We start from the raw sequence: 14,318 nt of genomic DNA, 5'->3' as shown, positions 1-14,318 counted from the left end.
GCTTCAGCTGCTGATTGAAGAAAATAGAGACACTGACACTAGAGACCTTTACCTCCTATGTCATGAATATGTGCTTCAGGCTTTGTCAGGTGTTTAATTTGTTTTTGTTTGTTTTTGTGATCAGAAAGTGATGTAAATAAAATATACAACAACCACAGTTAAATCTTTAGATTTATTCTTTTAACAATAGAACAACTTTGTTGTACAATTGTTTGTACACAGTAGTAGAAAATAGAAACAAAGTGCAAAGGGGTAACAAAGTTACCAAGTAACTTAAACAAGTAACAAGGACCTTAAAATGCTACTTTAGTGTCTGCTGAACTTCGTAACCACCACAGATTGCCTCAGTTAGGTTGTTTTCAAACTCTTGGGAGGTGGCTAAGTGGCGTGTGGGAAATGTAATGGCAACAGCAACCCACAAGCATTGACAATGGGGAACAAAGGCTATGTGCCCCATAGGGGAGTCGCAGTCATGATCAAAATTAACAGTTATCTTGAATGCCTCTCTCTTGGATTCGATCAGTGGAACACGTGCCTGACCTGTGACCCACTGAAGGAAGCTCCGAATGACAGGCTCCCCCCACCATTTGTTCCGTTCACAGCTGCCGCGTGACTTTGACCTTCAGGGCTGCCCTCTTCTTGGCTGTCTGCTTCTTCTCAGAGACAAATACAAATAAGTAATTTCCAACATTTCTGTTAGTACAAATGCATTCGTCTATACATGGCAGGGGTTTGACAGAATACACATACGAATATAAACCTAAAGAGGGAGTAACTAATAAAAATAGAATAAAATGAAACCGGTTGGAAAACAAGTGTATGATAGTATGGTAAGAGTGATGGACAAGGATTATAGAAAAAGGTGCTAAGCAGTGTGTTACCTCTGTCTTCCAACAATACAGCCTCCTGCAGAAAATTGATGATCTGCATCTCTCGCTGCCGTCTCACAGACCCTTCCTCACTGAAATCAGGAGATAGCGCGAAGCGAAGGAAGTCTACATTCACCTAAAATAAGGAAGCAAATCAAATGCTTAAACCGGTAAAACAGTAAGGATTGCAGATTTAAATTAAAGATTCGTTTTTATGTTTTGGCCTGTAGCGTTTAGCTCTTTGAACACACATTTGAAGGCAGCTTAAAGTAAAAATGCAGAATATGCCATAAGAGCAAGTCATCAGTGTCTCTAACAGTGGCTGTTCTAATAAAATAATTGTTCATTCACAACGTTACTGACTTCCTGTAAGTGGCCGGGGACAAAAGAGCTGCTGGCACATCTGGGTGTGCTGTGCTAACACCTCATCTAATCCGTAGAGCCTCAATCCCTCACGCAGCTGGTTCAAGATCGGGATCAGCCTCACCAGTGCATGCAAAGCGATGGCACTAATAAACAGTAAGAAAATAAGGTAACACTTTATTTTATGGTGTCCTTGTTACATGTACTTACTGTAGTAATAACAGTAAATGATGCATAACTACATGCAACTAACCCTCAACCAAATCCTAATCCTACCCTATTCCTATAGTAGAGTACATGTAGTTACTTAATATTACTCTGTACTTAAATATATAATTGCACTGTAACAAGGAAACCTTAAAATAAAGTGTAACCCGAAAATAATACTGTATTGATTCAGAGTTAAATTTTTAACACTAAAGCATTTTGTGACAAATATTTATGTGTTATGTTCATGTTAACTTACTCTGTGATGGCCTTTTTTTGGTCAACATTTATTAGCCCAGTGTAGCCACATGTCACAATCGCATCTGATAAGTCTATCAGCCTTTCTCCACCTTCTGCATTTTCCACCTGAAAGTACAGACACAACCTTGATATTTGCAAAAAGAGACAAACATTGTCTGATAACTTTATATGCCTGACTTGGAAAAATGTATGCATTACACTGTTTAAATACCTCTGTCATCAGATTTTTAATATCCTGATCAGTGACTTCGAGTACACCAACATCCTTGTCCATCTCCCCATGGCACAAGAAATGGTAGCACCATCTTGTAAGGAAGTTTGGTGCAGGACCCCCCTGCACCAAACTTGTGGCAAAAATCTCCCCACAAGTCCTTTTGTGACAAAGACAAAAGCTATTTAGAACAAAATGGCAGTGGACTTTTACTACCTAATTAAACAATACAAAGTCATATATTTTATATGACAGACTGTGGCACATACTTGAAACTGTTGTCCTGGTAGTCACAGATACTGTATTTAGGGTTTTTCCCCCTTTCCCCATCTCCTTCAAAAAAACGTGCTTCACACACCATTTCTGTAAAGAACAAAGAGCTGCTTTTGTCAAATGTATTAAATATGTATAAGATATTATTCACATTGATAATCTCTTAAATGTGCTTTTCATCATGTGTGTTGACCTTGGTGGGGCACACATACCGGTGAGGAACTCTTTACGAAGAGCGCCTTGGTCTATTCCATTTTCTCCAATGAAGGAGACCCTGAGGAGATTCTTTGGGGAGGCCTGTTTTTGCCTGGCCCACTGTTTCAGCCCCCTTTGAAACAGGTCCTCTCTTGTCACATTGATGTTGAATGACCGGGATGTGTCAACTTTCTTTTCAAGTGACATCAGGATGTCTGATACGCTACACAACAATATCAAAACAATATTGTTGAGAATTCAGTGCTACAGACCAAGGCAAGCATCATTATCCAATCCCATTAAAAATTATTCTACAGCATACCTTCCGAAGTGCTCATCGGTGTCCTCACTAATATCTGCATCTTCCTCATTTGTGTTGCTGTAAAGATCAACAATAACAAAAAATTCCATAAACAGGTTACCTTAATCCATCATCTGTCCAAATTCTTTAATAAAAGGGGGGACGATGAGGGGACTCTACAGTGGGATTAAGCATTTTAAGCAAGTGGATACAAAATGCATCAAACTTTGTAAGATACTAAGAAGAAACTTAGAAAAGCTTTTACCTCTCCCCGCAGACACTTGCATGCACATGGATGTCGTCTTTTGTAAATAGTTGACTGCACAATGGACAAGCAACCTATGAAAATAAAAAATAGTGTTAAATATCCATTAAAAATGCAGATGTACTCTTTCAGAGGTCAGATGTAAACATGCTCTTTGATGAGAACAGATCATGTAAAACATTTCACTGGTTAATTCTTAAAACCTAAATCTTAAGAAGAAACAGAAGCAATTTGCTCACCTTACTCTCCAAATGTGATGGCTGCACATCATCAGATGCCTGTAAAACATTTCTGGGTCATTCACATCAGATATATTTGAAATAAAATCATAAATGTATGGCTCAATAATATGAAATGCTATGTATGATCTCTTCATTTGTATTGATAGCTTACCACTTCGTCATCCAAGTTGATAGTGTCATCATCACTGTGGGTCTATAAAAATTAAATATCAAGACTTGATGACTTACAAAAAAACAATAGTTATAAACAACAGTGCCAGAAGCAATTTTGGGTTAAGCTGACAGGGACACTGCTAACATGGTCCCACCATCCAATAGTTGCTGTGAAATTTAAGAAATGACACAATGACCAACCTGTATATTAAATAAGGAGAAAGAACATCAATGTTATAGTTTCAAATCAGCAAGCCATACCTCAACCTTGACTTTAGACTGGATACATGTCTTGACATGGAGACCGAGGGCTACAGGAGGCACATACTCCTGGCATGACACACACCGGGCTTTCGGCATGGCCTGGAACTCAGAGCTGTGAAGGGGTAGGGAGAAATGTCCAGTGTGTTCTGGATGGGCATAATGTAGAGACCGCGCCTTGCCTCCCAGCTCTTCACAAGGCTGGCCCCTGTGTATCCTTCCTCTTCAGGTGTGAACAGTTGAGTTTCCGTTGACCTGATCCTCCTGTTTAAGTTCAAATATTAAACAAATATTTATTTTCTGCCCCTTGTTGGAAGGATCATACTTTTTAAAACATGACAACTTTATAACAAACAAAAAGATTCAATAAATTTCCTTTGCTTGGAGAAAAAAGTCAACTCAATCTCTTGCTTTTTACCCATGGCTTTGTGCATCATCCAGGCACCCTCAGTTCTGACATCTTCGGATACGTCTCCAGAAAGATGTGTGTAATCTATGAATTTAAAGTGTGTAGGTAAGATTAGCAAATATTTAGCAAATCAATGAGCTCAAGACAAATCTGTTCATTAGAGTTATTGGCAGCATTCCAAAAATAAATGATATGGTTTTGGTGGCGAAGATTGGGGCTAATGTTTTCACTGGATATGCTGTTTAAGGATATAGGTTTGTAATATTTTGTGCAAATTTCAGTTCTTACTTCATTAAGTGTCATACCACATACCTCATTATGGCAAGCATCCTCTGGAACATTTACAGTCCTTCTTCCTAACCCAGCTTGTAAAGCATTAGCTCATCAGATGGTTTGGGGGTTTCTCTCAGTTGGGCTGTCCAGAAGAAAGAAGTGGATTGCCGTTGTTTTGGTGCCTGACCTTTTTTAGACAATTGCGAAGGAGGCCTACACTTCTGCTTATCTTTAAATAGTCCAGGGGAAACACCTGTAGAAAGAGGAGTAGATGAAATTCAAATTCATTTGAATCAGCAGTCAAACAACTGTGTGAGGAACTAAAGAGGGGCTGTTGTTGAAACAGCTGAGATGCATCCTTTGAAAAAAATTCAAACCTGGCCATATTCTTTTGAACTGCAGTCCCTGAAGGTGCCTGTGCAGGTCCACGCACCGCATTGTTGCAATTGTGGTTCCTGGGATGTGTCCTGCCTGGATACCCTGGCTGAGCTTGACTGTGCATTGCACTGTCCCTGAACTTCATTGTTCATTCAACATAATTAATTCACTGACATCATGTAACTTCTGGCGTGTTATAGGCTAAATGAATAGGTGAGCTGTATGATGATGACAGCAACACTACACTTCCATGCGAATGCAATAAGTTGTTCCACAAACAGTATTTATATATTGTTATATGTATGCAGGAAATCAACATAATGTAATCAAACCACACATGTTGTCTAGAGATGGCAATGCAACCTAGTAAAGATAGTTACTCATGATACATACTGTTTGGTGTTGGATTATTCAATGTAGCTCTCAGCCTGGCCACCAAATTGAGGGCCATATTGCGCAAATCGTCCTAGAGGAATGGGGAGAAATAAAGAAATGTAACTGAAACAAACACCACCACAAATGAACTACTTTAACGTAATAAACATTTTAGAAAATAGTTCACCTCCTCTTTTGCGTCCGCCATTTTCTCTTACATCTATAAACGCAAGATGAGCAGCTGGATCCACACAAAAATACAATAAGGGACAATGTGGCGTGGCTAAGTTACCCAACATTCAAAAAGTATTTTACTGCATTGGATGTTAGCCTGCAAAATCAAATGCATTAAATCAGCGTCAATAAGAATAGCACTTTTACATGTGAAAACAATTATGTTATGATTCAGTTAGCCATACCGTTAGTTGTCTAAGATGCAGTTTTTAAAGATTAAAAGTTTTAAAAATGAGTGTCGGTCGATCATCACAAGTGTTGGCTAGCGTTAGCTACAGAACGGAATAGCCTAACTTACGTTACTTGTTGCTCAAAAATATGTAATGGTAATGTTAACTTACTTAACAAAACGTAGGCTTCATCGTTCGCAAATATATATACATCGATGGTAATTGATTTTACTATGATCTGCGCAGCATTTTAAACGATGCAGACAGAGACATTTTATGTATATTAGAAAACTCATTCAAACTCAACTCACCCACTCTTCGCGTGGTAACTTAACCTGAACTTAACCCAACTCCGTGCTTAATGAGAGCTGTCAATCAAGGATGTCCCTGTGTGAAAGTGACCAATCATAAGAGGGTCAGTGCCCTCCTTGGTTTCCGCCCCAAATTGTCAAAAGTCATGTCCCGCGAGGAGCAGAAATCAGCTGAGCGAGCAGAAATCCACTGCGAGAGCAAAACAGCACTCCGAGCAGAAGCCCGCTGTGTGAGCAGGATTCCACTGTACAAGCAGAGTAAAGAGTATGCCAAGGCTGCGGCGCATACCTGTACACCTCTCGTTGTTGAATTTGTGCAAGTACTTTTATCATGCCAGCTTGAAGGTTCATTTTGCCGTGTGAAATAACATAATGTGCTCGTGAGCATCTTACACGCTCCGTAACTTTTGACTAAAAAATAACGCCATACTCTTCTCTTAGTTCCGTCACAGAACACGTGCGCCGGCATTCTGGATCAGCTGGAGAGTCTTAAGGGACTTATTTGGGCAACCTGATAATAAGGAATTACAGTAGTCAAGTCTAGAAGTAACGAATGCATGGACTAGTTTTTCAGCATCATTCTGAGACAGGATATTCCTAATTTTGGCAATGTTACGGAGATGGAAAAAGGCTATTCTTGAGGTATGTTTTAAGTGGCGTTGAAGGATATATCCTGATCAAAAATTACTCCCAGATTTCTGACAGCAGTGCCGAGGAATGGGGCAATACCATCCAGAGTAACTACCTCCCGAAGTTCGGTGCGTTGGTCCTATCACAATAACTTCAGTTTTGTCTGAGTTTAACATCAGGAAATTGTGGGTCATCCAGGATTTTATATCCTCAATACACGTTTGAAGTCTTGCGAACTGACCACTTTCATCTGGCTTAATTGACAGATATAATTGGGTATCGTCTACGTAACAGTGATAGTTAATTGAGTGCTTCCTTATAATATTACCTAGAGGAGGAAGAAATATAGGGAAAATAGAATTGGTCCAAGCACTGAGCCTTGAGGAACGTGCGCTAACTTTAGCGGTGCTTGGAGGGATTATCGTTAATGTTAACAAATTGGGATCGGCTCAGAGAAATACGACTTAAACCAGCTTAGCGCGATTCCTTCAATGCCAACTAAGTGTCCCCATCTCTGTAACAGGATTGTATGGTCAATAGTGTCAAATGCAGCACTAAGATCTAGTAAAACAAGAATGGAGACAAGTCCTTTGTCTGCAGCTGTTAGAAGGTCGTTAGTAATTTTCACCAGTGCCGTCTCTGTGCTATGATTCCTTCTAAATCCTGATTGAAAATCATCAAATAAACTGTTGCTATGGAGAAAATCACATAACTGATTAGCAACCACCTTCTCAAGGATCTTGGATAGAAAGGGAAGGTTAGATATAGGTCTGTAGTTTGCTAAGACCTCAGGATCGAGGGTGGGTTTTTTCAGAAGAGGTTTATCACAGCTACCTTTAAATGACTGTGGTACATAACCTGTTAATAAGGACATATTGATCATATCTAGTAGTGAAGTGTTTACCACAGGTAACGCTTCTTTGATGTAGCCTCGTTGGGATGGGGTCTAAGAGACAGGTAGATGGCTTAGCTGAGGATATCTTCAACATTAATTGTTGAAGGTCTATAGGATAGAAGCAGTCCAAAGGTATATGTCGGGACCAGTCATTCTTTCTAGCGGTCCTGCATTTAAAGATGAACTGTTAGGAGATAAGGCGAAGGTGATGAATTTTATCTCTAATTGTTATAATTTTTATCGTTAAAGAAGCTCATGAAGTCATCACTGCTCAGTGCTAGAGGAATAGATGGCTCAGTAGAGCTGTGACTATCTGTCAGCCTGGCTACAGTGCTGAAAAGAAACCTTGGGTTGTTCTTATTTTCTTCTATTAATGAAGAGTAATAGTCTGATCTGGCTTTTCTTAGGGCCTTCCTATAGGTTTTGAGACTTTCTTGCCAATCCAAACGGAATTCTTCCACTTTGGTGGAGCGCCAATTACTTTCGAGGTTTTTCCGAGATTTGTTTTTAATTTCGAGAGTTTGGGAGTTATTTTCCTTTGCTTTATCGTCCTCTTTTGAGGAGGAGCGACAGAATCTAAGGTCGTCCGTGGGCAAGTCGGAGCACCGTCTACAAATGTATCAATTTGAGAGGGACTGAGATTAACATAAAGGTCCTCTGTTATGTTAAGACGACATAGAGTGTAATGCTGTTGGAATATCTTCCTTAAATTTCGCTATAGCACTGTCAGATAGGCATCTAGTGTAGAAGCTATTATCTAGTTTAGTATGGTCAGGAAACAAGAATTCAAAAGTAATTTAAAAATGATCTGATAAAATCTAATTCTGCGGAAATATTATTAAATCCTCAATTTCAATACCATATGCCAGCACAAGGTCGAGGGTGTGGTTAAAACAGTGCGTCGCCTTGTGCACACTCTGACTGAAACCGATTGAATCCAGTAATGAGTTGAAACCAGTAGCAAGACTATTGCTGTCAACGTCCACATGGATATTAAAATCCCCTACAATAAGTACTTTGTCTGATTTAAGGACTACACATGATAAAAACTCAGAGAATTCAGATAAAAATTCAGAATACGGACCTGGAGCTCGGTAGACAACAACAAATATAATTGGCTGTTCTGATTTCCGTGTTGGATGTTGAAGATTAAGAACAAGGCTTTCAAAAGAGTTATAGTCCAGTCTGGGTTTAGGGTTAATTAACAGGCTTGAATCAAATATGGCTGCAACTCCCCCTCCTCGGCCTGAGCCTCTAAGAATTTGAGTATTAATATGACTGGGAGGAGTGGCTTCATTTAAACTAACATATTCTTCATGGCCCAGCCATGTTTCAGTAAGACAAAAAATATCAATTTGATTATCAGATATCAATTCATTTACTAGTACTGCTTTAGAAGACAGAGATCTGATATTTAGTAATCCACATCTAATTTTCCTATCCTTTTCTATCATTGCAGTGGTAGTTTTAATTCCAATTAGGTTGGTAAGTATTGCCCCTCTATTCACCGCTTTGTGTGGTCGGTTGTTGATTATAATTGGAATATTACTAGTACTACATTTTACTGGAATAGCACCAGTACTACGTTACTGGAATAATACTAGTACTACATGTTATCCTACAGAAAACATTTTCAGATTCATCCACTTGTATAGTGCTATCAGGATCAATACCTGGGGACATGAATCTGTGATATTTTCAACATAATGTCAATACTTGCCTTTCAGTGTGGTCGTTATGTTGTCAGATAGCATCCTGGCTCCATGTCGGTTTGGGTGGAGACCATCATGCTTCAGCAGGTTGGGCATCTCCCAAAACAAGTTGAAGTTGTCGACATAGGGAATGTTCAGGGAAGTGCAGAGTGGTTCCAGCCAGGTGTGGAGCCAGAACAGTCTGGACCATCTCTCCGCGCCCTTCCTGTAGGTAGGTAGAGGCCCAGAGATGACAATCCGCTTACCTGTGCCCATCAGGGTGGGGAGAGTGGTGAAGTCTTCCTGGAGTGCTATCGACCGTCTCTCTCTGATGTCGTTTGTGCCCACATGCACGATGATGTTGTCGACCTTGGCGGCGGGCGGGGATGCCGGGAAGTTTGTGCTGGATGTCACGGACCTTGGCACCGGGGAAGCAGTAGACCTTGGAGGGACCGGCTAGGGGTAAAGGGGAAATGTGGAGGTCCCTTACCATGGAGCTTCCGATGACCAGCGTGGAGGTTGATGAGTCCGAGGGGGAGACCCGCCCTCAATGGGCGTCGACTGTGTGGCTGGACCAGGATGAGCTGCGTGGGGGCGGTAGAGAAGGGAACTCCTCGTCGTTCGTCAGAATGGTGTAGCGGTTTTGTAGTTGTAGGGGTTGGGCTGGGGCTGAGCGTTGTCCTGACCGCCTGCTCTGGTGCTTACGCGCCATGGCTGGAGGTTGATGTGGAGTGGAGCTGGTCAGCAGAGCTGGCTGGTCCTAGAAGGCCAGAGGAGAAACAACAGGGACAGAGGTTGTATTAGTGCGTGGTGGGGTGAGAGTATTGCAGGGCACAGTGGAATCAAGACATCCGTCAGTGTATGTGTGAGGAGAACTTCCAAAGATAATGGGTCCGTGAAAATTTTTCTTCCTGCCCCGGTGGAGAGTCGATATTCTGGCTTCAAGTTCCATGATCTTCTGGCTGAACAGGAGGCACGAGTCACAGCCAGGTGAGCAGCTGAGGGGGCATCATGTAGCTTGCTAGTTTAGCTAGTAGCAACGTTGATGGAGGCCTTCTCCTAAAACCTAAAAACCTTCACAAGTCGAAATACAATGCAGGTGCTCCTACTTGTATTAGCAAGCTGTGGATAGCCCGTTACTGCTACCAAAATATAGAATAGATTTCCAAGGGAGGCAAAATCCTGAGTGGTTCGCTTTAACTCCCGGCGCAGGCAGGCTAACTAGCCGTTAGCACAACAAATACCTAGTGCGGGAGGAAAGTTTTGCAAACGACGGAAAAACTGGGGCCAGACAGGTCCGGTTAAAATACGGTTAAAACGGTGTAAATAGTGACTGTATTTCGTTGTGGAGGACTTAAAAATCGCAAGACGTTAACAGGAAACGGAAGTTATAGTGTACTACTGCATTTCTAAGTCTTGTATTTAGTTAGTAATAAGCATTTATTATAACACTGCATATACCTGCTAGGTATGTAATAATTATTTGACATTTATAGAGTGTACATTTAACTGACATAAAACCATGCCAATCTCCAGGTATGGTGAAGGGTATGTGATGATGTGGGGGACCAAGGGAACTTTATCAGGATGCATAGTATCCTGGATCCATGAAATAACTGGCCTTCAAAAATAAACATCTGCCTGCCTCTATGTGAATTTAACATAGGGGTGCAGACTGCAGTGCAGACTGGATTATTGGAGCCATGACTTTAAGAGCCCATATTAAGCCCATAGTAATGAACCTGAGATAAGGTGTACCAAAGGATGACCCACTGAGCCACCCATTGGTTGTGTGGGTGTTCTGATGGGGTGATGACCCTGTCCTCTTGCCAGTCAAAGCTTCAGTTTACTGGAAGTGACATGAGCTGGCTGGACAAACATGCCGAATGATTAACCAGAGGGAAGAGATATTGTATTGTGGTGTATTGTAGTGATGTTATCTGTAAGAATTCTAATGAAAAGAAATGTATTTTGGCCCTAAAGCAGTCAGTGCTTAATAAATCAACAGCAGTATTTTAAAATAACTTATTTCATTAGACCTGGTTCAGTTAACCTGTGACTTTAGACAGGAGGGGCGGTTTTGAGCTGCAGTTTTTGTGTGAGCTGAGTTTGATGCGGCACGTATCCTACAGAGAGGGAAGGTGGTCTGTGGTCTCGGAGGGCTAAGGGATTTATTTCATTTTTTGTGTTTTCACCACACTGTGCTTAGATCTAACAGCTCACCCTTTGCTACAAATTTATCAGTGAATTCCTTTCTGTTCACATCGGGGGGCTAAACAGGCCGATCAAACGAGCTAAATTCCTGGACTATTTAAGAAGGAAGAACATAGACTTGGTGCTTATTCAAGAATCACATTTGCGTAAAAGAGATGTAAACAGTCTACAAAATAAATATTTCAAAGTTGCTGCTGCATCTAGTGACGACACCAGAAACAAGGGCTCCATTGTTTTGCTGTCACGGAGATGAACACTCAGCGTAGACAAAAGTAGTAAAGACTCTTCAGGCAGGATATCATATATACATATATATACTACAATGAGGATTAGGAAAATAGCTTTTGTCTCAGTATATGCACCGGCTACATACGATGAAAGCTTCTTTCCGCCTAACCAATGAAATGCTGTCTCTCAATGAATACTCATTAATTATAGCGGGAGACATGAATGCGGTACTAGACTTAAATCAGGATAGATCAGGGGTCAACTACACAAAAGCCCAAAAACACATATCAGACGTGTTCAATGCAGTTGTGGAATCCCACCATCTTACAGATATATGGAGGATGCACAACCCTACTAGCAAGGATTACAGCTTTTTTTCCACACGTCACCTCACCCACTCCCGCGTTGATTATTTTTTGTGCTCTTGTGAACTTAGGGCAATGTTCCACACAATAGCAATGGAGCCAGCAATCCTGTCTGACCACAATGCACTGATAACCACATTCCGTTGTGATATGTTAGGAGAAAGATCTAGGAGATGGCAATTTAATAATTCCCTTCTTCAATACACAGCTTTTAATACAGAATTTGGAGCCAAACTAGCGGAGTTCATATCAATCAATACTGGCTCAGTTTCAGACCGGGCATACATCTGGCAAGCCACTAAAAGATTTATTAGAGATTTCACATCTTCCTTTGCAGCAAATTTGAAGAAAAAGGGAGAGGCAAGAATTTTGGGGTTGGATGAATGTTGTAAATCATTAGAGCAATCTCTTAAGACTTGTTTTTCTAGATCTACACATACTCTTGAAGTCAAAAATTGAGCAGAGCTAAATTACTTGCTAAAAAGGAGAGCTGAATTCATAATACACAGAGTGAGGCAAAATTACTTTTTCAATGGTAGTAAACCAAGCACATTGCTAGCTCTGAAATTAAAACAAAGCGAGTCCAGAGCTACTATCAACAGCATCTGCACGGACCGAGGTATCTCAACCAATCCTAAAGAGATCACCGCCACTTTCCAATCCTTTTATTCAAAGCTGTATGAATCCTCCTGCAATTCAAATCCGACGAAGTGCCAAAAGTTCCTGAAAGAGCTAAACCTGCCTCTTCTTGACCCAGAGGAGGCAGAAGAACTGGGTCTACCTATTACGTTAGAGGAACTCAAACAGCGTTAAAAACAGCTAAAGCCCTATTCGCACGGGATAAGTATTACCTGGTGACCTCCAGTCATTTGTAATAATTGCGGAGGTTGCCTGTGATCTTAATCCCGTGCAAATCGGTCATGTCTGTAATTTGTAAAGTAATAATTCCCCCGCAAATGACCTACCATATTTCGCCGAAAACGGAGGTCCTGTGATAATATTAGTCCCGTGCAAATCGGCATCTCTGATTTGTCCAGGATTTGGTGGGGCTTTTTTGTTTTTTCAAGGTACCTATTTCCTTCTTTTGCACCTTTTTATCCGTCTTTCGCGAAGAATGGAGGGTGCGTTGGAGTGTTTTGACGGTGTTTTGGGTGCTGGGTCATGTCGCTATACATCATATACAATTTGCAGAAAGAGAAAGATGAAAACCACCATAAGTGCGAAGACAAAAAGAATGATTAGCTGGTTAGTGACTTTATTTGCCAGTGGTTTAGACATTAATGGCTGTGTGTTGAGTTATTTTGAGGGGACAGCACATTTACACTGTTATACAAGCTGGACACTTAATACTTTACATTGTAGCAAAGTGTCATTTCTTCAGTGTTGTCCCATTAAAAGATATAATGAAATATTTACTAAAATGTGAGGGGTGTACTCACTTTTTGTGAGATTCTGTATTTGTGTGTACACACAGACAGTCCCCCCCCCCCCCCTCTCTCTTATCTCATGTCTGATACCAGATAAAGAGCAGCTGCTGATGAGGGTTGGTGTAGAGCGTATATGAGCTGAGTGGTGTCAGTGTTTGTCGACCTCGGAGCAGAATGGCTGCAGTCACAGAGCTCTCCTTCCTGCTGTTTGCTCTCATCAACTACATCCATGCTCAAGAACTGATCATCATCCACGGTGACAGTCACATCGGTAGTGACAGGAATGTAGTAAGTAGACGGTTCAAAGCTGTCTTATTCACATTAAACATCAGATTAAGTTTTCTTTTCTCATATAGAAATGATGCTGAGTAATTAATGAATTAGTCACGACAAAAAGTTTGCTATGTTAGTGTAATATAGGGTAATGTTACCTAGCTTGTTGGATAGAAATGCACCCACTACAACTAACGTTACCCGCGGCGATAAGCCCTACGTTATGTGTGTGAATTTATATTAGGGTTAATTTTGGAGATCTACAGTTGTTTTTTGCTCAATATGAAATTAAGTTGCTGATCAGTTAAGTATATATCCTCTGTCCCAGACATAACCTAATATTTATGTGGAGGACGCAATATCTTTTTTATTGAATCACGAGAAACACTGAAAAGAAGGATAATGGTACAGTCTCCATGCTACACTAATGATAGTATTAAGGCTTTCCTCTGTGTACGCATGTCTTCTACGAGTATGTATTTTGGCCCTAAAGCACTCAGTGCTTAATAAATCAACAGCAGTATTTTAAAATAACTTATTTCACAAACGGGAAGCCAGATAAAACCTCTGAGAACTGCCACTTGATGAGGCAAAGGAGAGGGCTGCTGCAGTGCTTGGAGAGGGAGGTCATAGTCTTCCATCCAGGCTGGTCGACCGATCTCTCGGCGGGGTCGGGCATCTACTGGGCGTCTATACTGATCAGAGAACATCTCTAAACAATCCCACGGTGACCACGCTGAATCTGGCTCGAAGGACCAAATGTTTTGGTTGACTGTGTATTGTTGCAGTTAATGTGCAGCAAATTAATCTTTGACCAGGGATATAGTGTACTATTGCATTTCTA

The 14,318-nt window shown here is 40.9% G+C and overlaps 1 protein-coding gene across 1 annotated transcript; it reads right to left on the bottom strand.

Annotated features, from left to right (window-relative positions):
• Positions 1-519: 519 nt before the first annotated feature.
• LOC120559073 (G2/M phase-specific E3 ubiquitin-protein ligase-like) lies at positions 520-4,327 on the bottom strand. Its single transcript, XM_039800494.1, has 12 exons — positions 4,323-4,327; positions 3,602-3,716; positions 3,339-3,380; positions 3,185-3,223; positions 2,946-3,019; positions 2,702-2,758; positions 2,397-2,602; positions 2,181-2,274; positions 1,912-2,071; positions 1,699-1,805; positions 1,233-1,378; positions 520-653 (listed from the first exon to the last, which is right to left on the bottom strand). Exons 1-12 carry the CDS (start codon positions 4,325-4,327, stop codon positions 520-522), a joined length of 1,179 nt encoding a protein of 392 aa, XP_039656428.1.
• Between the last annotated feature and the right edge of the window lie 9,991 nt (positions 4,328-14,318).

The sequence above is a fragment of the Perca fluviatilis genome, chromosome 5, assembly GCF_010015445.1.
Source record: "Perca fluviatilis chromosome 5, GENO_Pfluv_1.0, whole genome shotgun sequence".
Lineage (NCBI taxonomy): Eukaryota > Metazoa > Chordata > Actinopteri > Perciformes > Percidae > Perca > Perca fluviatilis.
Note: the sequence above shows the minus strand (reverse complement) of the source record. Positions and strands in the feature narration are given on the sequence as shown.

Coding starts and splice junctions, on each gene's coding strand:
- LOC120559073 (XM_039800494.1), bottom strand. Junction 2,759..2,945: donor GCAAGTGTCTGCGGGGAGAG/GTAAAAGCTTTT, acceptor TGATCTTTACAG/CAACACAAATGAGGAAGATG. Junction 2,275..2,396: donor TCGTAAAGAGTTCCTCACCG/GTATGTGTGCCC, acceptor TGTTCTTTACAG/AAATGGTGTGTGAAGCACGT.